At 39.7% G+C, this 25,022-nt stretch overlaps 1 protein-coding gene across 3 annotated transcripts in view; it reads left to right on the plus strand.

Moving 5' to 3' along the window:
* Positions 1-25,022, plus strand: part of itga8 (integrin, alpha 8) — a 103,094-nt gene that overhangs the window by 38,001 nt on the left and 40,071 nt on the right. For all 3 annotated transcript variants that reach the window (XM_057833181.1, XM_057833184.1, XM_057833183.1), the window contains 4 exons: positions 29-234; positions 11,584-11,781; positions 22,544-22,589; positions 22,690-22,797. In XM_057833181.1, coding sequence (XP_057689164.1) covers positions 29-234; positions 11,584-11,781; positions 22,544-22,589; positions 22,690-22,797 — 558 coding nt within the window. The remainder of the gene's footprint in view (positions 1-28; positions 235-11,583; positions 11,782-22,543; positions 22,590-22,689; positions 22,798-25,022) is intronic.

Raw genomic sequence — 25,022 nt, forward strand, 5'->3', positions numbered from 1 at the left:
ACATCCAATCTCAACATTGTGCTTCCAGGACGGATGATGTTTTAGTTGGAGCCCCCCTCTATATGGAGCGGGAGATGGAAAGCAAGCCCAAAGAGGTGGGCAGGGTCTACCTGTACCTGCAGAAGGCCCCGCTCACCTTTACCAAAGCTGTCGCACTCACCGGCACGCACACCTTCGGGCGTTTCGGCACAGCTATAGCACCTCTGGGAGATGTCAACAACGATGGATACAATGGTAAGAAGTGGGCGAAAAGTGTGGGAAAGAAAAGATACAAAGGAAATTAGGATGGATGAAATTAATCTTAGTAACACAAACAAATGCGAGAGGAAGAATAACAGCTCCTCCTCCTCTTCACAATCTTTGCCATTTTTGGCTCGAGGCTGATAGATACGTGGCAGATGATAACAAAAATGTAACCTTATTATTGTGGTATCATTACATCAATGAAAAGAATTGTTAATAGCCAATTTCTTTCTTAGGTTAGCATTCATGAAAGCTTGTTTGGATGATTTGAACTGCAGAGAAAATACATACCGACACCACAAATCCAATGAAGCCTTTTCTCATCAGAATTTCGGAGTGTGTACAAAACAAATGTGGTGACATTAGGAGACAATTAAGGAATTTGAGGATCATGTATTCGTTTTATTCAAAATGTTTCATTTATTGGAACATCTACAGTGTATCACAAAAGTGAGTACACCCCTTGCATTTCTACAGATATTTAAGTATATCTTTTCATGGGACAACACTGACAAAATGACACTTTGACACAATGAAAAGTAGTCTGTGTGCAGCTTATACAATAGTTAATTTGTTTTCCCCTCAAAATAACTCAAAATATAGCCATTAATATCTAAACCCCTGGCAACAAAAGTGAGTACACTTCTTAGAAACTAAGTACATCCCTAAATCTCCGAATTGAGTACTGCTTGTCATTTTCCCTCCAAAATATCATGTGACTCGTTACAGGAGTGCTGTCAGCATTGCTGCAGAGATTGAAGAGGTGGAGGGGTCAACTTGTTAGTGCTAAGACCATACGCGTCACTCTGCATCAAATTGGCTATCACCCCAGGAGGAAGCCTCTTCTGAAGACTGTACACAAGAAAGCCTGCAAACTGTTTGCTGAAGACATGTCAACAAAGCATATGAATTACTGGAACCATGTCCTATGGTCTGATGAGACGGGCGGGCTTTCTTGTGTACCGTCTTCAGAAGAGAAGGCCTTTTCTGAAGACGGTTTAGCTATTAATGGCTATATTTTGAGTTATTTTGAGGGGAAAATTAATTAACTCTATTATCCTGTATAAGCTGCACACAGACTACTTTTCATTGTGTCAAAGTGTCATTTTGATAGTATTGTCCCATGAAAAGATATACTTAAATATCTGCAGAAATCTGTGGTGTGTACTCACTTTTGTGATACACTGTAGAGTTAACACTTAACTAATTAACCGACTTTTGTCGGTAAATTATACGCCTCAAGTCAGACGTGATACAACAGCTTTGAATCTACCGCACCTATAATGAGGCAGCAGTATTAACTTGTTTTTACACCTGCACGACTGTTAAGAATTTTAAATGTTATCTTTGCATTGTAGTATGATGGTTTTCCTTCTGCAAATACATTAAATTCAGAAAAAACTCAAACATTGGGAATATGTTATATGCTGGTGCAAATGTTTGTGGAAATACTGTAGTTAAAAAAAAACAATATATTTTTAGTATAGTTTGAAAGTACATTGATTTAGTCACATCAATCTGTACTCAAATTTAGTGAGACAATCTGTATGCGAGGGCGTAGGTTTGGTCTCAACATTGGTAGGGACGCTATAACAGCATAACCTGCATGCTCTTTTCGGGGGGGTTAAAAAAATATGCATCGGCTGCAAATAAAAATATTTTTTCAATGATAAGAGATAGAAAATACATACATTTTAATTAGGGAATAAATGCACAAAATGCACAGTTGGATTAACGTTAACAGTAGAAAAAGTACAGGAAGACACGTCACTAAACAGCTTTCTACTTGAGTTTTACAGGTTAGAAAGTTCACACGGTTTAATGTTATGCTAACTCTGATGCAGGTCGAACATTCAGTTGCAAAATTAGTGGTGTGTTCCCCACCTTCACAGCATTGACGTCTTTTTACATTACTTAAAATGGCTGCTGCTGGCCGAAAAAAAAACTTCTAATATCCCTCCTCTTCAAAGGGGGCGGAGGAGGCGGCAAGTCAACATGTATTTCTGTTGGCATTGTGTGAATGTGGGGGTTCTACTCATCAGCCAATCAAACGTGCATTTGAAGGGGAAAAAATGGACCAGCACATTCAGCAAGTAAAAGGGGGTAAATGTAACTCTGAACATAATGTAGGGTCAATTCTATCCTTACAACTTATAGGAAGACAATCTAAATTACCTATATAACTGAACTCAATATATAATGCAAATAAGGTCGCTTAAAAGTTGGTGGGGACAATTTGAGAATCCCTAAAAGTGGTGTTATGTCCCTACCGTCCCTATGCAAACCTACGCCCTTGGCTGTATGCAATATAGCTCTTAGCAGAGGTGGGTAGTAATGCGTTACATGTACTCCGTTACATTTACTTGAGTAACATTTTGATAAAAAATTACCTTCTAAGAGTAGTTTTACTAAGCTATACTTTTTTCTTTCACTTGAGTAGATTTGTGAAGAAAAAAACACTACTTTTACTCTGCTACTTTGGACTTCACAAGTCGTTTCCTTTTTTAATTAGATTTTTTTTTTTTTGCCAGCAATGACAAGAGTAGCTCTACCAATTTCACCAATAGGACGCTGCAACAATAATTACATAACCCCATTACACCAATCTGACGCAAGTTTGCCGTTCTATGATCATGCCAGCCTGTTCAATCACGTGGCGTCTTTAAAGCACCGTAAAAACTGAAGTATTTGACAGAGCACTGCCCTCAACTTGACTCAAAAGCGCAGATTTAAATCTCTCTCCCAGTTTTTATTTGGGTCCGAGTGATCACGGAAAACCAGAGATATAATCCCTTTAATTTAATAATACTGTGGTACCTCGACGTACCGCTTCAACACACGATCTTTTCAACATCCGACGTAAAATTTGAATCGCCATTTGTTTCTACATCCAACGACATGACTGAAGTACGACGACATGACAGCGCCGCAGACAGACGCACGGCGGATTTTCTTGTGAGAGAAATCAACACAGGTTCAAAGAAGGTTAGTGCAGGTGGTGAAAAAAAAGGATAAAGGTGACGCTTACCATTGAAATGATGGAAATGATAGAAAAATACGAGCGCCGGGTGCACATCCGTGAACTGGCTCAACAATACGGCCGTAGAATGTCGACCATCTCCACTGGCATTTTATGACCTCCGTTCGCCAGTCTTTATAAGTTAAGGTGACAATTATTATCGTGGTAACATCACCAAAGAAATCGCCAGCTTCGTCTGGTTCATCATTTTATTCAGAACTTGTACAACACAACACACATACTGTCCGCCGCAGTTGGCCGTGTTCTCAACAAATCATTAAAATAGAAAGTAAAAGCTCAACCACACCTCTCCTTCTGTCTGTCACGTCAGCGACGCGGTGCATTCAGGTACACCACGCAAAACATTATTATAAAATATTATTATTATTATTTCATTAATTAGTTTTTTATTATTTATTTATTTTGCTTTGCTATATGTAATTGCCATTTGTAATCATACCAGCAGTATTTATTAAGGATTTAGTGTAGGTTTTCCGGCTGTGGATCGAATTAATGGAATTATAATGTATTTTTTTATGGTAAAATCCTGCTTGACATACGACCATTTCGACTTACAAACTCGTTCCTGGACCGAATTAAACTTCGTATGTAGAGGTACCACTGTCGTAACTATGAAGGAACTACAGTGGTACCTCTACATACGAATTTAATTCGTTCCAGGACCTTGTTTGTAAGTCGAAATGGTCGTATGTCGAGCAGGATTTTCCCATAGGAATACATTATAATTCCATTAATTCGTTCCAAAGCCTAAAAACATACACTAAATTCTTAATAAATACTGCTGGCACTGTTAAAAATGGCAATTAAACATAGAAAAACAAATAAGTTATAAATAAATAATTCAGAATAATATAATAAGAAGAAAAATAATTAATAATTATTCCTGTAAATAATGTAACGAATCGGATTCTAATATGGCGGACACTTTTTACTGTCCCTGAACGCACCGCGAAGATGACGTCTCAGTGAGATAGGTCGGTGCGGTAGAGATAATACTTTCGTTTTCTTGAGAGCAGTCAACTGCTTAAGACAATGGGCGTTTTGTGTTGGATAAGTTCTTAAATAAATGATAAAAACGTGACGAAGCTGGCGATTTCCTTGGCAATGTTACCACAATAATAATTGTCACCTTAACTTATAAATAGTGGCGAACGGTGGTCGGAAGAGGACCATGGAGCTGTATTGTTGAGCCAGTTCAGGGACGCGCACCCCAAGCTCATGTTTTTCTATAACTTGCATCTTCATTTCAAAGGTAAGCATCACTTTTTTCCTTGTTTCTCCAACTGTATCAACTTTTTTTGAAAACTGTGTTGATTTCTCACACAAGAAAATCCACCTTGCGTTCGTTTGCACTGCTGTCATGTCGTCGTATTTCGAGCAATTCAAACTAGGAACTTTTTTCTCCACTAGAGGGCACTCATGCTCTTTGGACGAATAACGCTTCATTTCTGTCCTTTTTTTTTTTTTTTTTTTTTTCTGTACCTCGTCGGAATTCAATGATTTTTTTTTTTTTTTCTTTCTTTGGGTTAGTGTGGTTATTATCTGTATAACAACCATTCATTTAAACAGGTTTGTGCTGAGAGAAAAAAAATATCATTGTTTACAAAAAAAAAAAAAAAAAAAAAAATCTAACAAAAAATAAGCAGTTACTCACAATGTTACTCATTACTTCAGTATTCGTTTTACTGGAAACTTTTTTACTTGTACTTGAGTACATTTTTTAGATGAGTACTTTTACTTGAGTAATATTATTTTTAAGTAACGCTACTCTGACTTGAATAAAAATTTTTGGGCTACTCCACTCACCTCTGGCTCTTGGTTACTCAAGGGCAAGACTAAAGCAATATTTGATCCTCACATTTGGAAAAAGTTGCCCTGCCCCACCTGTTCCTCACTTAGTCGGATGGTGTGCACGAATTCACATATTATTCTCTCACATTTGAAGTCGGTGACTATTTAGATTTTACTTTGTCAAGATTAAACAGTCTGCACAAGTTCATATTTAGAATATCTGTCTTTGTTAAGAATTGTAAAAATAAACAGACATTATGTCCTCTCCTCAGAACCTCCAGCCATTGTTTCAGTTTTGAGGGGTCTCCAAAGCTGAGTGAATTGCTGTTTACAGTTTCAGAGTCATTCAGAGATTTAAATAGGTGTTAAATGGACTGTGACCCTTCCTGTCTGCCAATTTTGGTCAAATGTTTGTAGGTAAATCCAATGACAGTTCTTTTTCTGCAGCTCCTGTACATTCTGGACTATGTTTGGTCTCTGACAAAGGAAATCCCATCAAAAACTTAAACGTGTAAGCCCTCAGTCCAGTCAGGAAGTCCTGCGATGAAAGGTTTTCTGCGTGAACACGTTTCCGCCAGTGATGTCCAAGTGTATAGCCTTGTTGTCTGAGCAAGTTATTTTTAACTCTCCACATGTGCCTGTAGATAGAAATCATCTGGGAGTGAGTTTCTGTCCTGGAGCCCAAAGTTAATTTCTCTTTTGTGTGTTTGTTTTATCCTCACATTGATTGGGCCTCACACACATGCACACCAGCCTGTAACTCCACTATCCACTGTGCTGAGGCTTTCTTGATGAACGGATACACATCTGGCTTTTTACATATGACATCCATGCAAGTGATTTATGTTTTATATATTCGTTGATGCGTGAACTTGCGTTTCACCCTGTTAAACTATCAGATCAATATTCAGTCAATCAATAGCAAGGCCTTCACTGACAAGCAACATAAATCACATTTAGCTGTCTGTCAGGATGTGACACGCTCCCAAGGGCTGCAGAGGAGCTCTTAGTGCCATGCATGGAATTGTTTTTAATCTAATGAGTGCACGCCCTTGTCTGCGTGATTTCGTTATTGCGCATGACATCACAATTGTCATGGCGACATGGCTATCATGGTTGTCAATGCATGTCAAAAGTATACCTGTACCCCCACTTTTTCCATCTTCATTTAATTACTAACAGATGTCGTCACAGTGTTTGTACATTCCTCTTAGAAAGAAACATCCAGGTTTGCACTCATCCTCACGTTTTGTTTGGAATCAGCTGTTTCAAACCAGTTGAGTGCAGCTGAGTGTGCTGTCTGTGGAGCAGTATGTTTTTATTTTTAGTCATAGCAATTAACTTTCTGTCACCATCACTCAAACTGATCTTATATGTGATGACTCTGACATCATTCCAGTGGTGATTTTCTATTTTGAGAAAAAAAAAGACCTAATAGACTACGAAAATTACAATGATGTATACTCGTCTCGGTAGCTGTGCCCCAGTTTATCAGGTCCTTTTATTTAAACTCTTTGTTTCACTTTGTCAGTTTGGGAAAAGTTAGAACCTGCTTATAGTTTATTTATAGTACTTATACTTAAAGATTATTATAAATGTACTGTAATTTCTGGACTATAAGGCGCACCTGACTATAAGCCGCCACCCACCAAATTTGACACGAAAACAGCATTTGTTCATAGATAAGCCGCACTGGACAATAAGCCGCAGCTGACCTCACTGTATTATGGGATATTTTAATATTTACACCAAAATATATTAACCGGTAACACTTTATTTGACAGGGGCATCATAAGACTGTTCTAAGACCAAATGAGCCACCATAAAGCTTTTACCTAATTGGCTGCAAAGCTTCATTGCTTCAAGAAGCCTCATTTGGCCATCAATGCTCCCTTGGGGGAGACAGTCACCTCTGCTGCCACCTGCTGTCAACACTGTTGTTGTCTAACGGGCCTCCTAGCATGCATTGCAGCACTACAAATATTAAATTATAATTAAAATCCATGTTCTGCGCTAATTATTTCTCCAGTTACTCTTCCAGTTGTTTCATAAATTGCTAGCTCTGGCATTTGGTAAAACTTTATTTGACAGTGGCACCATAAGACCATCATAGTTGATAATGACATCTGTCATAAGCATTCATTAACGGCCATTATCATGTCATAATTATGACGGTTTTATGGCAGTCTTATGAAACCGTTGTCAAAGTGTTACCTATTTACCCAAATAAATCAACAAATAAGCCGCACTAGACTATAAGCTGCAGGATTCAAAATGAGGGAAAAAAGTAGCGGCTTATAGTCCGAAAATTACGGCAGTTGCATTTGAGTACAAACATCGGCCCTTTTTCAGTTTTTTGGTAGCTACTTGGCTTGATATTCAATATACAGACTGTGGCTGCTACAACTAATTGATTAAAATTGCTTAATTAAATAGTTGCCAATGTATTTGTAAATCGATTTTTGCCAGCAGCTATGAGCAGTCCCATTTAGGTCGTTGTTTGTGTTGTTTGCGTAGGCCAGTGATTAGTGCAAGAGAGAGAGAGTTCACTGCTACACTCAGGTTGGGTTGTTCAATCAATAATACAGTGGTACCTCTACATGCGAAGTTAATTTTTTCCAAGACTCTGTTTGTAAGTTGAAATGGTTATATGTCGAGCAGGATTTTCCCATAAGAATACATTATAATTCCATTAATTCGTTCCACAGCCCAAAACTGAAATAAATGATAAAAACCTGACGAAGCTGGCGAATTTTTTGGCGATGTTACCACAATAATAATTGTCAGCTTAACTTATAAAGACTGGCGAACGGTGGTCAGAGAAGGACCGTGGCAATCGTAGACATTCTACGGCTGTATTGTTGAGCCAGTTCCCGGATGCGCACACCACGCTATTTTTTTCTATCATTTGCATCTTCATTTCAATGGTAAGCGTCACCTTTTTCCTTGTTTCACCACCTGTACCAACCTTTTTGAAACCTGTGTCGATTTCTCTCACAAGAAAATCCGCCCTGCGTCCGTCTGCGGTGCTGTCATGTTGTCGTATTTCGAGCATGTCGCTGGATGCAGAAACAAATGGCGAGTCAAATTTTACGTCTGATTTCGAAAAGATCTTGTGTCAAAGCGATCGTATGTTGAGGTACCAGTGTATTACATAGTGTCGAATGTTAGATTGTCTTTTGTGTTGTTAGATCCAGTGTGCCTCCGTCAGAGCTGAGTAAATGAAGCCAATTATATTGTTTGTATTCTTTGTTGATGAGACGTTACTACTTAGCATGGAGCTCTAAGCTAGTTAGCGATTATGTTAATCTGTGTCTTTAGTGTCCGTTTGTATTGTGTTGTGGAAAAGCATAATAGCACTTATGTTATTGTTATTGATTGTAAAGTTGTCTCATTTCTTCTTATGAAGAAACCCAACACATAAACCCATTCATATAACATAGTCTCCTTTCAACACAAACTCCCATTCAAACTGTAAATTATCATACAAGAGAGCGTGCTTTGAAATTGGATTACGATTTTAATTATTAACAACTGATCAAGAAAGCTGATTCATTACAGTCTGCCTCCTACAGTACTTATTCAATTTTGTTGTTTAGTTTGTTAAAAGAAAATAAATGAGTCATTTCTATCAGTGCTTTGCCCACACCAAAAAAAAAAAAAAAAAAAAAGTCAATCAGCAGCACTTTTTTCATTTGAATGACTTTGTCTGACTTGTTACCAGGGGGGAAAGTGGGCCAGAACGGTCAGGAACGCAGTTCCGGTATAAGATTCAGGGCCAGAACGCAGTTCCGGTACATGATGCTTTGATTCCGAACATATGACGGCAACTGTCAAAAAACTATGTAAAAAAAAAAATGCTAAGCTGCCACACATGCATTTCCTCTCCAAGACGAAAACAATCTACCAACATCAGATTTACATACCGAAGTGTTAACAACAAGCATAATAAAGTGCCTGTGTAGCTTAATCCGTTTCCACCAACGTTTATTATCTATCTTATTCCACGGACGGCATGGAGGTTTCCCCAGCTGCTGCAGTTATATGAGTCTGCAAAACGTAGCAAAGCAAAACGGCTGAACTCATTTAGCCGTTCAATTGGCTGTCATTCTGACATGTGATCAGCAGAAATAGTTAGCTCTGATTGGTTCAAATGTGCATGTTTTCTGGAACAGCAAAAAAAAAAGGTTGAATTAATGCGACAAAAAAGGGCAATGCAACATAAAATGAAAGAGTTGAGGAGGCTTATTTATCATATTCAGTTTTATTTGCTCTGATGGGGAGGTTCAGAACATCTTAGCTGTCAATATGCACTTTGGTCTTAAATTGGTTCATTTATGTTAGGCTACTTATTCATTTCCTTATGATTTAAAAAAGTCAATGTTTGCGCGATCTTCAAAATGTATTCCATTTCACTCTGCATTTGTACTTATTTTTCCGAATGTATGTTACTTATATCTTTTTTATCAAAAAAAAATAAAAAGTAAATGTTTAAATTAACTTCCATTTTAATATACATCCTATGTTCTTCAGTAGTTAAAATTGAGATTTGGCATTTAGTATGTGAGGAAATGAGGAAAAATAAAAATTAGGAGATGGCGGTTTGGGTTATTGCTGTTTTTGTAAACTTTTTTGTTGCAAATCATTGAAAAAATACAATTTTGAATGAAAATCAGTTTTTGTATGTGTTATAGAAATAACTGTGCTAAAACAGTTTTCTTTCCATTTCAGTAGTTCAAGAGGTTTGACCCCCCCCACACACACACACACACACACACACACACACAAAATGAAAGTAAAAAATTAATGAATAAATAAAATTTCTGGCTCTGTGGCGACACGTCGGGGAGTTCCGGCAAGAAATTCTAGCCACTTTCACCCCTGCTTGTTACTGAAAAATTATTTTGATGTTTTACACTCTGAAACTTTATTAAAAACTTTAACAAGTTTTATGTACTTAGAACAGTACAGTTGTAGACAAAAATTAATTCAGGAAGCTGTAATAAAATATTATTTTTGAAAGAAATTGTTAGCCATTTTGTCTTCATTGTTACTTACAACATGCCTAAAACAACTTCAAGTTAAAGTGACATTTATCCGATGAATCATTTAATTAATCGTCCGATTAATTGATTATAAAAAAAAAATCGCTAGTTGCAGCCCTCATATAGACACACACAGTCTCAGTCTAAACATTTTTCATAAAGGGAGAACCCTGCACATGCTGTTGAGTAAAGATGCTTTTGGACACCAATAGGCACACATCGCTCACAGTGTATTCCCTACATACTCTATATGCTGTATACTGTATACACACATGCATACATTTATTCATTCTCCTCAAATCTGCTTCATGTGGAACTACTTGTTTAGACTGACTTAGGCTGAGGGGGGGGCAGAGACAAACAGGATGTCTCAAGCTGTTTATGCACTAGAAGGGAAAGTCATTCAGTTGAGTTGGTTCATGCAAATATTAACCAAACTTAACTGTAAATACAAGGTTTTTCTGCAAAGTAAGGTGCTAGTGTGGTGAAATACAGTACGTGTGTGTTTTTGCACTTCTGTCGACACCATCTGCAGCAGTTAGAGGTAATAGTTCAACCTTTTATGGAAATGTGCTTACCTGCTGTCCTGCCAAGAATTCGATGAGAAGATAAGCGGCGCTCTCAGTTTTATCCTGAAGATATGGGAAGAGAGCCGAGAGACGTTTGGCTAATCTTGAAGACAGAAATCGTTAACCCCACCTTCTGAAAAATTGAAACAATACATTTTTCTCATTCCGCCCATACTCCAATTTTTATTATTACCAAGCATTGGAGTGAAAATGGTTATGGATGATGGGAAATAAGTTAAGAGCTCAGGTAGTGGTAAAAAGAAGAAAGTGATGCGGAAAAAACAATAACTTCCTGCACAGGGCAGAAAAGGAAGTCACTTCTTCCAGTCTTTATACTGAGCTAATTAAGCATCTTGTATTTTCCTGTTACCATGAGAACCACATCAAGAAATAATACACTTTGATTAGAAAAATTGGGGTTTCCTGAGAGGGATTTTGTTGGTTCAGCAAGTAATAAGTTTACTGGTCTGTTTTAGATGCCTTATTTATTTGTATTTATTTTTTTTTGTGTACAGCATTAAATGGGCTCTGCTAATTGCTAAGATAAGTGGGTGGAATCTACCACTTTATTGCGTTATTATCAACGTGAGAGGACCTTTTCAGCGTTTCTCAGCAGTGTGTGAGCCATGTTTGTGGACTTGATTAGGGCAGGCATTTTTAGGATATGTGCATTTTGTGAAAGTACTGGCTAGACTACTGAAATACCTGCAGTGGACTGTCAACGAAAAAATAACAAATAGGTAATCCAATGATTTGAAAGGATGCTGAAGAGCTTATTAGTATCGTCACGGGGGCAGGTAGACGAAGGTCGCTGGAATGTTTTCCCCTGCTTTGATCTCAAGGGGACCAGAACCACGCTGATGTCTAAAACATGTGCATTTGTGTCATCTCTCAGACGTGGCGGTGGGATGTCCGTTTGGTGGGGAGGATCGCGGAGGACGAGTATTGATCTTTAATGGCCACAGAGATGCGACAACGCGAGGCCTGACGCTGAGCCAAGAACTGAAAGCGGCCTCCGCCCCCACCAGGGCTCTGCCCGGTTATGGCTTCGCCCTGCGAGGAGGCCAGGACCTGGACCGCAACCAATACCCTGGTATTAGAACACAATGAGTCAGTCTTGCTCTGCGTGCTGCCTGTGTTTGTATCATCAAAATTCCAACTTAAAGTTGCAAATCCTTCAAATTTTCACTTGCTTTCCAGCTGCTCTTATTACATCCTCCCTCCTTTTCATTCCTGACCTCTACATTTCATCAGTCCTCCTTTTGCCGTGTTCTCCTTTGTTGCCTCCCTCGGCTCGCTCTGCTAAAGTCATCATTTAAAAGGAGAACCGCCAAGGAGCTGTGCCAATGAATAAGATACTCTTTACGGAGAGTTTACATAACAGTTAAAGGATGGATGGATGGATGGATGGATGGATGGATGGATGGATGGATGGATGGATGGATGGATGGATGGATGGATGGATGGATGGATGGATGGATGGATGGATGGATGGATGGATGGATGGATGGATGGATGGATGGATGGATGGATGGATGGATGGATGGATGGATGGATGGATGGATGGATGGATGGATGGATGGATGGATGGATGGATGGATGGATGGATGGATGGATGGATGGATGGATGGATGGATGGATGGATGGATGGATGGATGGGAGAGAGAGCGGTGTCATTCCTTTTCTCCAGTTGAACCTTACCTATTTTAGCCATCATTTGTTTTAATACCCCATTTCATAGTATGTAACTGAAGATTCATTAGGAATTTTGCGTTATTTCTATCCGTCCATCAGTCCCTCCCCCACATCCACTCTCCTTTCTTTCATATAAGATTTTTTCCATTCATGCAGAAGCTATTTTGTTTACTTTTTTTACTTTAAGTACAATCCTCTGCCATTTAATCAAATTGAGAAGATTTTTTCTGTGTAATGCAGTTTATATACAGTATACACATGCTTATATTTGGGTGAACACCGGCCATCACAAACAAAGCTGGGCTGTAAAGTCCCAGTTTTATTAGCTCATTATCTCTCAATCTGCTCTTTGGAAAACCTCACAATTACTTGACCTTTTCTTTTCTATACTTCCATCACCCATTACCGTTTTTGTGTGCATGTGGCCACAATGATGGTGATTTCTTCATTTAACAATGTAGGTACACGCCTAAATACACACATGTTGACAACTGTGACTTGTGATTTGTTTCATTAGTGGTATAGGGAGTGTGTTTCCGGGCTTCTTGTTAAAGTGAGACCTTATGTAACTGCCAATTAGAAATCCTGCAATTAGAAACACTGTGCAATAAATACAAATACAAGGGTAACAGGTTGAAACTCTGGTGCAGGCGGAAGTTGGTTTGATTCTCTGGGTGGCAAAGTAGTAGTCCAACACAAATACATGGAACATTTAAGCGCACAAATGTGTAGCGCAAGACCTGTGTCGCCTGTCATTAAGAACCCGGTAGATGGAATTGAGGCTCACGCACATGGTGAGTCGTTTGTTGGCCAGTAAAGTCACACTGTTCAAAGGAGCAAAGATGTTTGATCAGTGTTATAAGGCCTGTGAGTCACCATTAACGTTCAGTGTTATTACTCACAGACACAGGACAGGATTATAATTAAACTCTGAGCTGCTTTTAGTTTGAGTGGCACCAATTTAGAGTGGTGTTGTGTTTATCTCTGTGGATGTGATAGACTGCAGTTGAAAACCATGGCTGTTAGGGGGGGATTGCAAAAGGTTGCCAATAGTCATTTCAATATGACCAAAGAGCAAAAAGGACTGTTGCCGTTTCTTGACTACATCATAAGTTCTCGCAATTACAGCTGCAGAAATAGCATTCAAACTCATAAGATCGATAATTAATTTGAAAGTGGAATATGTAATGGAAAACAATGAAGTAGTTTCGTCCCCTCAGTTCCTGCTCATCCATCGGGTGTGAAATTACACTGTTAATTGTATGAAGATGACGTATTGAACAATTTGTCAAACAAATGGCAGATTTTGCTTTAACATTTTCCAAACGCAAAAAAACAAAATAAATTCACAAACAATTCCAGTTTCCTTGAGTGACCCTTTTCAGATTAGCATGACCTTGATGACTAAAATCGACACAGAAATAAATAATAAACACACAATTTTTAGCAAACATTGTTTTTATTGCGGTAATGTCAGAGGTTGAAAATAACTTCTGCAACTATGCAAGTAAGTTTCAAATTTATTCCAAACACTTGACAGAATGGTCAACAGCAAACTAATCCAAAATTGTATCGATCCCAAATAATGTGGCGAATAAAGTGGAATAGTGAAAAGCACATCAAATACCAAGCAATTACGCATGCAGGATAGATATTTGCTCATACAGAAAACTTCAATACAACAGATCAATTGCAGTGTGGTGTTATTCCGTCAACTAATAATTTTTTTCATGACGAGACGATAACAAGCTAAAAAAGTGTTTTGGGAGACTAAAACATAACAAAACTAATGCAAGTTTTCGTCGATACAATGTGTGACATTTTATGTGTAGTTAGCTTGATTCGTAGCAGTGTCTGGTTGTGTCACTTATGTGACGTGCTGCTGCTCACCAGTCTCCAGGCTTGCACACACTTAAGATTTGCCTTTAAAGGTCTGTGTAACTCATAGAATTAGCATAGCATTCGCGTTAGCATTAGGCTAATGCTAATGGCAAGCGTCCTCTTAGGCTACGTCCACACTAGGACAGACATTTTTCTCCAGGGTATTTTGCCAACTATTTTTATACCTGTTCACACTTATTAAGGTGTGTTTAAGGCCCCCCTGCTTCTGCAGGGTACGCCTGCATTTGCGCAAACTGTGCATGCGTAGAAAGGAGCAGCCTCATATGTTACGTCATCGCCCGCGCAGCTTACCCCTGAACCGGAAACTCATTACCCACCGGCGGCAAATTTCGAAATTACTACACCTTCTAGACTGTCATTATTTTCTGATCACTGCTTTTTTCGTGAATGCAATTGAACGCATCATGCAGGAGCGAGAGTAAAGGGAGTGCTCACTCGGCTTTTACGAGCAGTCGCCGAGTTGTGATTGAAATAATCCTGACATCGTACTTGGGATGTTACAATAGATGCTCTGTTGCGCTCTCACCACTTGGAAAATAATAAATAGAAGCATATGGTGTGGCCCTGTGTATATTTCCTGGAAGCCGAAACCAGGAGTGCTTGTGCTTGTACAGTTTTGACAGGCAGAAAAATTCATTGGAAAAAACTGTTCGCACACCTCTTTGACTGGGGGTACCACGCAGGTCACTTTTCAGGGTTTAATCTTCCTCAACGCATTTTCATATACTCATGTTCGGTTGACATTGAGTTGGGAAGGACCAGCCCCGCAGCTGGCTGATCGGAGACAACGCAGGAGACGAGCTCTGTATAAAACGCTCATCTGGGCGTCATCTGCGATGGGAGGACCACAAATGGGCACTGAATTGAAGCATATTATTGCGATGTAGTTTGAAGTTTCAAGAAAAATGTGTGGAAAAGAAAAGAGGAGCAGGAATGCCACGTCATGATCGTCCGCCTCCATTGTTTAGGATGCCGACTAAGTCCGCCTCCAAAACATGTCAGGTAAATAAAAACAACCTAAAACACATTGTCTGAGATATAAAAAAAATTCAACTAATCTATCTGAAGGCATGACGTCACTTCCTTAGTATCCGATTGTTGTACGGACACAGCAGTCCATATTAAGCGGCGTTTAATATTACTATTATCCGTGTAACAACTAATCCGGATAATAGGCACACTAGTGTAGCCGACATGCCGTATAGTCCAGCTGATTAAACGTTTAAGGCCATTATCCGTCCTAGTGTAGACGTAGCCTTAAACTCTGGACAACTTTTTTTTTTTTACATACAGTTCGTGGTGTTCAGATGGGTATAAATAATTGAAAATGATCTACTGTCTTCCTGCCGTGTATTATCACCAAATTGGCGTTGTCCTTGTAGACGCTATAATATGTGCTTGTCTGTCAATGTTCATTCGAAATAGATGGAAACCTTTACTTATATATTTATTTTTTGGAGTAAATTTTTTTTAAATTTTACAGACGAAAACATTTTTACTAAACGTCGACTAAAACTAGACTAAATTAGTCTTGAATTTTTGTCAACAAAAACTAGACTAAGACAAACACATTTTCAGATGACTAAAATATGACTAAGAATAATAAGTATTATCGTCCAAAACATTAAGACGTTGGTGTCTGCGTGTTAGGTGAAGGATTCTGACCTTCTAGCCGGACCGCCGGAATCGCTCTAGCCAAACCGCCGGACCTGCGCTGGCACAGATCCAACGATCCAGGCCGGCGAGACCCCGGCAATCCGGCCAGAAGGGAAACCTCCGCGCGTTCTCCTTAGTCTTAACCCTTTGTACTGACTCCATTTTGAAAGGTTTAAAGAAGGCTCGCCTAAACAAGTTGATAATTTATTCAGATCGACATCGATCAAAACGGCAAGGCAAAACAGAAACACTCAGGCGGGGAGGCAAGCTCGTTCCAAGGTCACCGTATCAGAAGTCAACAAAAGGTTCCCGAGAAAAAATGACAATGCTTATTTAAATATTCAGTCTTTTGAAGGCTCTAGCGGGGTGGGCCGTGAGCAGGAAGAAGGGTGTGTTTGGGATTGTTGTCTGTTTGTGGATTAGACAGGAGGATTCGGGAGTTACTGTTGTCCAGGCAACGAGGGTTGTGGATTTTGCCACCTCAGCGTCAAAGGGGCTCTTGGAATCTTGTCAGTCGTGTTATCAGTTGGATTTCGGCATTCTCCGGTGCTATTTGTGTTGGGACAGAGCGTCCCGCCATTTGTTCTAGACTGTCCGGGAGAACTGACTGCGAGAGTTGGTGCGTCAATCTTGCTCATGACACACAGGTTGGGCTTTCGTGATGAGAAGGCGTCGTGTATCTTTTATGCCCTGTATTCTGCTTCTTTTCCTTAAACTGTGGTGTAAGTGCTATGTATTTTATATTGGGTGTGTTAGAGTAATACAAACAGTCAAACCATAAATACGAGAAACGATACTATTCCCTGATTAATTATATTAAGTGCGTTAGAGTAATGCAAACAGTAAGACGGTGCCTACGAGAAAAGGTACTCTCCTTCAAAGGGTTAGTGTGCTACTGTAAAGGGCTTTGGGCATGGTAAAAACACATAGATGCATGCACTATATAAGTACTCTCCATTTAATGGAGAACATACAGACAATATTCAATCAAAGATTGGCAGGAACACTGTGGTTACACTGAAGGTCAGCCACTGCAACATGGTCCGATTCCCTGTGGATTCCTTTTAAGTGCAGCTCAGGGGTGAAAGATAGAAAATGGACAACATTTACCTGCCAGCCATGTCAGTGTTCAATGTGTGTGGTGCTGTTGGGTGGTTGCATTTGTCATCAAGACTCAATTTATTACAAACCTCTCTCAACTTGCAAAAATAGTGCAGATTGGAGAAATGCTCCAGAAATAATATTTGTCAGCTATTCATTGCAGTATAAAGTTGCAAATCATATGGAAAACCAATATCCCAATGCACTTGCACAAATAAGTCACAGAATATCTTAAAATCCCACACAGACACCCTAGACAGAAAAAATCCGGAGCATCTCCTCTGAAACCACCTTCTTTTCCTTCGAGTGTCGTTGACTTTTGACTTTGCCTCATCACCACTGGTCCCCCGCAGTCTCGCCGGCAGTCGGCGCGTCCTGCCAGTGACAGCTTGACAGTCTGTCTAAACTCTGCCTGAAGGTCGTGTTTTCTTAGCAATAGATGGACACAATCAGCTTGAGAGGCTGGGTTACCAGGAGAGAGGGACGTTGAAACACATACACTCCTTAACTTTGTACTGGCAGAAAGGATTGACGCATTAAGGAAAGTACACTGTTATTTTATTATTAGTCTTCCACTTAACCCTCAAATCAAATACTGGTTTTAGGGAAAGATGCCTGCCAATTGCAAAGATGGAGTTTCTTTCTTCCAGAGCTAAAAACAGCCAGAGGGACCCAGAAATTTTAAGCAAGGTGGTTTTGTCCGTCTCAGCATCTGGTGAAAGCACACCTTGCTTCTGATGGCTTTCACAGATTGCAGCCTATTAAAGGCCAAGTACATGAGAACCTACCCCCTCCCCCGTCTTTTCACATGCCCCCTCACCCTGCCCCTCCTTTGCACACCTTTCAAGTGCCCCACAAAAGCCACATCGCGGGGTCCTTTCTTGTCACAACCACACATAGCGCCACCCAACACCCTGGGAGATGGGGGACGGAGCCTAACTATTTAATGTAGTGGTTTCAGCCAAAGGCAGAAACAGATGTGGGCCACTCCAATTTAGTTAGTTCCTTCTTAAATATGCAAGAAAGGCCTTACATGACAAAGGACAACGACATGAGTAAACAGTACTGTAATTCCCCTCGTGCTTGGTTATTAGAGCTGGGAATCTTTGGGCACCTAACGATTCGATTACGATTACGATTCAGATGGTCCGATTCGATTCTAAAACGATTATTGATGCACCCCCCCTTTTTTTTTTTTTTTTTTTTTTAATATTTTGTACATTTGTTCCAAAATTGTTCAAAAATACTCTCAGGCTAAACCAAACTACTATTTCAGTATCAAGTTAACATATAGCAGTAAACAAATATACAAAAATAACAGTAAATAAAAAACTCCAGTCCCCATTCTGTATCAGCAGCTTTAAACTACATTCAATTAATTTAATGTTGTGAATCAACCGTTAAAGTTGTTAAAATTGCTCCTGTTAATCCATAATTTCCCTTTTGTCAACTTTCGACATGTGAAAGTTTTAAAACTATTTTAAAGATAGATTCAAGTCAATATTTTACCGATTTAGGAGTATTTTAGATAAAAAGTTAATTAGGTTTGCTTGGAAGGTTCGCTACAACAGCCTTGCAGAGAAGTGTACTGCTTTAAGATGGCGGCCGTTTACTACGTCTGCATCTAGCTTTTTCTAGATGTGCTGCAAACGCTACCGCTACCGTAGTGCATCTAGTCTTATATAAATGATATCTACCGTAACATTATGTGGATGACGTACTTTTGGAGCAGCTTCAGGTATGTTGTTGTGTTTTTTTATCTCGTGGCATGAGTTGAGCTAGAGCCGTGAGTTGAGCATTGGCATTACCCGAGGGGCCGGGTAATGAGAAGCATGATGTTTAGCTACTCTCGCTCCGTTGCTCATTGACCGCGCGGCGCGCTGAGTGTGTTGTACTTCCGCTTTACTTGGCATATTTCAATAATCGGAATTTGGATGTTTGTGAATCGTTCTCGAATCTTCCACGGCCGAATCGCGAATAATCTAAGAATCGGAAATTTTGCACACCTCTATTGGTTATGGTGTGAAAAGGCCTTAAAACTGTTACACACAGCAAAAACAGACATCAAGACATTGTTTACAGACTAAAGCCAAAGCAATCATTAAATTAATATACGTATCGGAGCATTATGGAATCAATATTAGCAAAACGTCATGGAAAAAATCAGATCGGAAGTCTAAACATCTGTATTGGGACATCCATGATCTGAAATTTTTGTGTCTGGTAACCATTAGTGAAATATTTTAAAATGTATTTTCAACAGTACAGTGGTACCTCTACATACGATCGCTTCGACACACGAACTTTTCGACATCCGACGTAAAATTTGACTCGCCATTTGTTTCTACATCCGACGACATGCTCGAAATACGACGACAATGGCAGCACCGCAGACGAATGCACGGCGGATTTTCTTGTGTGACAAATCAACACAGGTTTCAGAAAAGGTTGGTACAGGTGGTGAAACAAGGAAAAAGTTGACGCTTACCTTCTAAATAAAGATGCAAATGACAGAAAAATATGAGCGTAGGGTGGGCATCCGTGAAATGGCTCAACAATACATCTCCACGGTCCTCCTCCGACCATCGTTCGCCAGTCTTTATAAGTTAAGCTGACAATTCTTATTGTGGTAACATCTCCAGAGAAATCGCCAGCTTCGCCACGTTTTCAGCATTTCTTTCACAACTTATTCAACACAAAACGCCTGCTGTCTGCCGCAATTGACGATGTTCTCAAGAAAGCATTGAAAGCGAAAGTAAACTTTCACCCGCTCCCCTCCCTCTTTGTCACGTCAGCGCCGCGGTGCCTTCAGGTACAGAAAAAAACGTCCGCCTTATTAGAACCCGTTTCGTTACACTATTAAAGGAATTATTATTATTATTATATTATTAATCCGATTTTTATTTATTATTTATTTGTTTTGCTATATGTAATTGCCATTTGTAATAGTACCAGCAGTATGTTTTAAGGATTTAGTGCAGGTTTTTGGGCTGTGGAACGAATTAATGGAATTATAATGTATTCCTATGGGAAAATCCTGCTCGACATACGACCATTTCGACTTACAAACAAGCTCCTGGAACGGATTAACTTCGTATGTAAAGGTACCACTGTATATTGCAAATATAGACATGCTACGCACTAGGCCACTGTGCCTGTAAGTAATCCATACATATAAACATCATTTGTCAACCAAATTTTGATTGCAGTATCCATGTCATTTTACAATCAGAAGGTCGATTGTGGTTTTACCAGTTTTTGCCCCAAAATCCAGTCGTCGATTGTAAAAACACAAATGATTAATCGCCAATGAAAATAGCAGCGTAATTAGTTGCCGCGCTCCATGTGCATTATGGGGTTTTCTTTCTCAAGATCATGTTAACTTAGTTTGGCTGTGTCTGGCCTGGCTTCTCTTTACAATTGACAGATTGTTTTAATCAGTGTTTGTGTGTGTGTGTGTGTGTTTTTCTTTTCTTTTTAAATGGAATCTGCCCCCATCGACACTAAAATATAATTTCGGATTTCTTCCAAACTGCAAGAGGCAATTTAAAAAGTTTTTTTTTTTTTTTTAAGTTCATCCCAAAATCAATGAAAACAACAGATAGTTGTGTTGCTATTTTTTGTGATTTCCTTTGGTGCTAGGGCCTCACAAATATACATGCACGGCTGGCCAAAAGTATTGGCACCCCTGCATTTCTGTCAGATAACTCTCAATTTCTCCCAGAAAATGATTGCAATTACAAATGCTTTGGTAGTAATATCTTCATGTATTTTGCTTGTCCTGAAAAAACACAAAAGAGAATGAAAAAAAAAAAAAATCATCATCTTACACAAAACTCAAAAAATGGGCCGGACAAAAGTATTAGCACCTTCAGCCTAATACTTTAGACAAAATAATCACCAACAGCCGCTTCCAGTATCCATCACTGAGTTTCTTACAATGGTCTGCTGGAATTTTACACCATTCTTATTTGGCCAACTGATGCAGGTCTCTGAGATTTGAAGGGTAACTTCTCCAAACTGCCATTTTCAGATCTCTCCACAGGTGTTCTATGGGATTCAGCTCTGGACTCATTGCTGGCCACTTTAGAAGTCTCCAGTGCTTTCTCTCATACCATTTTCTAGTGCATTTGAAGTGTGTTTTGGGTCATTGTCCTGCTGGAAGACCCATGACGTCTGAGGGAGACTCAGCTTTCTCACACTGGGCCTACATTAGGCTTCAAAATTTGTTGGTAGTCTTCAGACTTCATACTGCCATCCACATGGTCAAGCAGTCCAGTGCCAGAGGTAGCAAAGCAACCCCAAAACATCAGGGAACCTCCGCCATGTTTGACTGTGGAGACCGTGCTCTTTTCTTTGAAGGCCTTGTTTTTTTTTCCTGTAAACTGTGTATATGTTGATGCATTTTCCCCAAAGAGCTCTACTTTTGTCACATCTGACCAGAGAACATTCTATCAAAACGTTTTTGGCTCTCTTGGGTACGTTTTGGCAAACTCAAGCCTGGCTTTTTATGTCTCTAGGTCAGAAGTGGAGTCTTCCTGGGTATCCTACCATGGAGTCCCTTTTCATTCAGATGCCGATGGATAGTACGGGTTGACACTGTTGTACCCTCGGACTGCAGGACAGTTTTAACTTGTTTGGATGTTAGTCGAGTTTCTTTGTCCACCATCCGCACAATCTTTCGTTGAAATCTCTCGTCAAATTATCTTTTCACATCTAGGGAGGTTAGCCACAGTGTGTGCCGTTGGCTTTACACTTATTGATGACAGTGGACACGGTAGACACAGGAACATTCAGGTCTTTGGCGATGGACTTGTAGCCTTGAGATTGCCCATGCTTCCTCACAATTTTGCTTCTCAAGTCCTCAGACAGTTCTTTGGTCTCCTTTCTTTTCTCCATGCTCAATGTGGTACACACAAGAACACAGAACGGAGGTTGAGTCAACTTTAATCCATTTTAACTGGTTGCAAGTGTGATTGAGCTCTTGCCACCACCTGTTATGTGCCACAGGTAAGTAACAGGTGCTGTTTATTATACAAATTAGAGAAGCATCACATGATTTTTCAAAGGGTGCCAATACTTTTGTCCAGCCCATTTTTGAAGTTTTGTGTAAAATGATAATGATTTTTTTCCCATTCTCTTTTATGTTTTTTCATTGCAAGCTAAAAAAAAATTAAGATATTACTACCAAAGCATTTGTGATTGCAATCATTTTCTGGGAGAAATGGAGCATTATCTGACAGAATTGCAGGGGTGCCAATACTTTTTCCAGCAGTGTATACAGTATATATGAACCTTTTTGGAAGGTGTTTGAATTTAGTCTGTAGTGAGTCATGGATAAAAAAACGAGGATGGAATGATACCCGCGCCTCCAACTATGTCCTTGTGCATGTGCATTAACACAAGGACTGTTTGTTGATTAAGATTTTTGAGAGCTTTAAATCAATCCCATCTGTGCCCCTCTTTGAAACACCCCCTCTTGTCCTCTGCTCCCCCCGCAGATTTGATCGTGGGGTCGTTTGGTGCTGGGGAGGTGTCAGTGTACAGGTATTGCAAGACCTTATCCTTGACCTTGTTCATTGAATTCTGGGTTTACCTGTCAAATAGTGATAGTTTTGTGACATATGAATATGTGTTTTGCTCATAGAGCTCAACCTGTTGTATCTGTGGATGCAGCAATGATCCTGACTCCCAGGATACTGAATCCTGATGACAGGCAGTGTCAACTACCGTTCAGCGATGCCATGGTTACCTGGTAAGACTCTCTGTGCCACACTCACATTCATATGGACAATTTAGAGTTTTCATTTAATTGAATATCCATGTTTATTAAATGTGCGAGGAAGCAGCAAACCCACACAATGTTGGGGATTTCATGCAAACTCGACTTGTGCCGAGATTTAACCCCGGGATCTCTCGAACATAAGGCAGACGTACAAACCACTGTTCTTAACCTTATGTTATATATCGTCATCAGTTTTTCAATTTTTTGGGAAAATGGTGTGTCACGAAATGAACCACAATGTAGTCTGTGTATGAAGCTGTAATGTCAATGTATTTTAAATGATCAAGGCTGCTGAAAAATAGATTATGTTTGCAGTCAGGACTGCTGATGTACACATTTTTTATGCAAAACAAAACACAATATTAGCTCATTGTGGTCATCAGCCGTTTTTCTTTGTTGTTTTCGTTTGGCTGCAACCATTTGAGGTTGGAACTTCAGCTCCAAGAGGAATAGTTCAGATTTCCCAGCAGTCTTAAATATGGCATCACTCCTATACGATGCTATGAAGATACTCGACAGCCCTTCACACTGAAGTTAACATGACTGGAGCTGTTTGTGTACGTACATACGAATACTATATAAAAAGAATGTTATACATGTTTATATATGATGTTTTCGGGATCTTATAGTGACCATGCATTATTTTTTTTCTCACATCATGGCTTTGCTGACAGGTGATATTTTGAGTTTTTGAACACAATGAATTACTTTGTACAGTTGCGTAGGAACAATTTTGTCATGCGTTAGGACATTATCAACAGTAACTTAAATGATGTTACTTGCTGTTTTTGTGACCAAATATTTACAGCAATAATATGGCTTTACAGTATAGCAATAACATAAGTTAGAGAGAGATATAACAACTAGTGGCGGAGCAAATGGGAACAGGGCCCAGGTGCAATGAGCATAAACAGGATCCCCGGAGTGTACAGTCCAACTGGGGTGGGGAGGGTGCTTGTGGGAATTTATTCACAGGCCCTTCCAGACAACCGGCCAAGCGGCTGGCAGATATATTTTAACACTTAAACACTATGTTACAGCTTAGCGCATTATCTTAACTTTCTGTTTGACCGTCCCCTGGCCCAACCACGCCAACTTAACGAACGCAAATCGGGCCACTTAGAGGGCCAGGTGCAGTTGCACCCCCAGCGTACCTCTAAATTCCAAACATACAGATTTAAAGGGGAAGTTCAGGATTTTTGACATCGGCTTAATCTTCGAGTTAGCGAGGGTTTAATTACTCGGTGGACTTGATTTCAACAAATTCCGTGTAGTTTGTTAGTTATTTGTTAGTTTCAGGGCTCCGGAGTAGCTAAGCTAGCGCTAGTCAATTGGACCATCTTAGCTTGCCAATAAAAAACAACATATGCACACATGAAAATCATCGACAACCCATGCAATCAATAGTCTTGGGTATATTTTCAGGATAAAGTTGTTAAAATTTACCATTGCATGTCAATAATTGCAGTATGAACAGCAACATTTGTAATTCAGAAGCTCTGCAGAGGAGCAGGGGGAGTGATATCACATCCTTTTTTTTTTTTTCACTGCCGATTTGTTATGTCGTAGCCAGCAGCAAGTAACCAGTTTATATTATTCCTGGTTCTTCATAGGGAATTTGTGGAAACTTTCCTTTGCCCATTACTTCTGTCTGGTTCCACAGCCTCTGAATGCACATTTCGCCATGTTGCCGGCCATCAGTAAACATTCGAGGCAGGTGGGAAGTCAGAGTTTCCAACCTCCGATCTGGAAAAATATAATTGGAAGGCCTCCACTATTTGATCACTTACAAGAAGGCAGGTTTGCTGGGGGTCAAAATGTCGTTTGATGGCCAAAATAAAAAACATCGTGATCAGCCATCTTTGCTGTTTACATTCGCTTGGAACGCTTTGAGGTCGCAACTGGTAACCTCCGAGTGGGATAAGTCCGACTTCCCACCTTCCTCGAATGCAGCGTGAGCACGAGTGGCCGAAGCACTCCTCTCTATTGTGGTGGTATTACGTATCTTTAAAAAAATAGTCCTGCAGAATGAAAGGAATTACGTCAGTTGGTGTGACATTGTTTTGGCTGCACGATTGTTTTGGAACAATGATCTGTGTTTTGAATTTATTTGTGTATGTTGGATCTGTTCGTAGATCTGTATCATTTTTTATCGGCATGCTGGAAGGTCCCATTGACTCGCACTAGCTTAGCAA

The sequence above is a fragment of the Corythoichthys intestinalis genome, chromosome 4 (assembly GCF_030265065.1).
Source record: "Corythoichthys intestinalis isolate RoL2023-P3 chromosome 4, ASM3026506v1, whole genome shotgun sequence".
Classification (NCBI taxonomy): Eukaryota; Metazoa; Chordata; class Actinopteri; order Syngnathiformes; family Syngnathidae; genus Corythoichthys; species Corythoichthys intestinalis.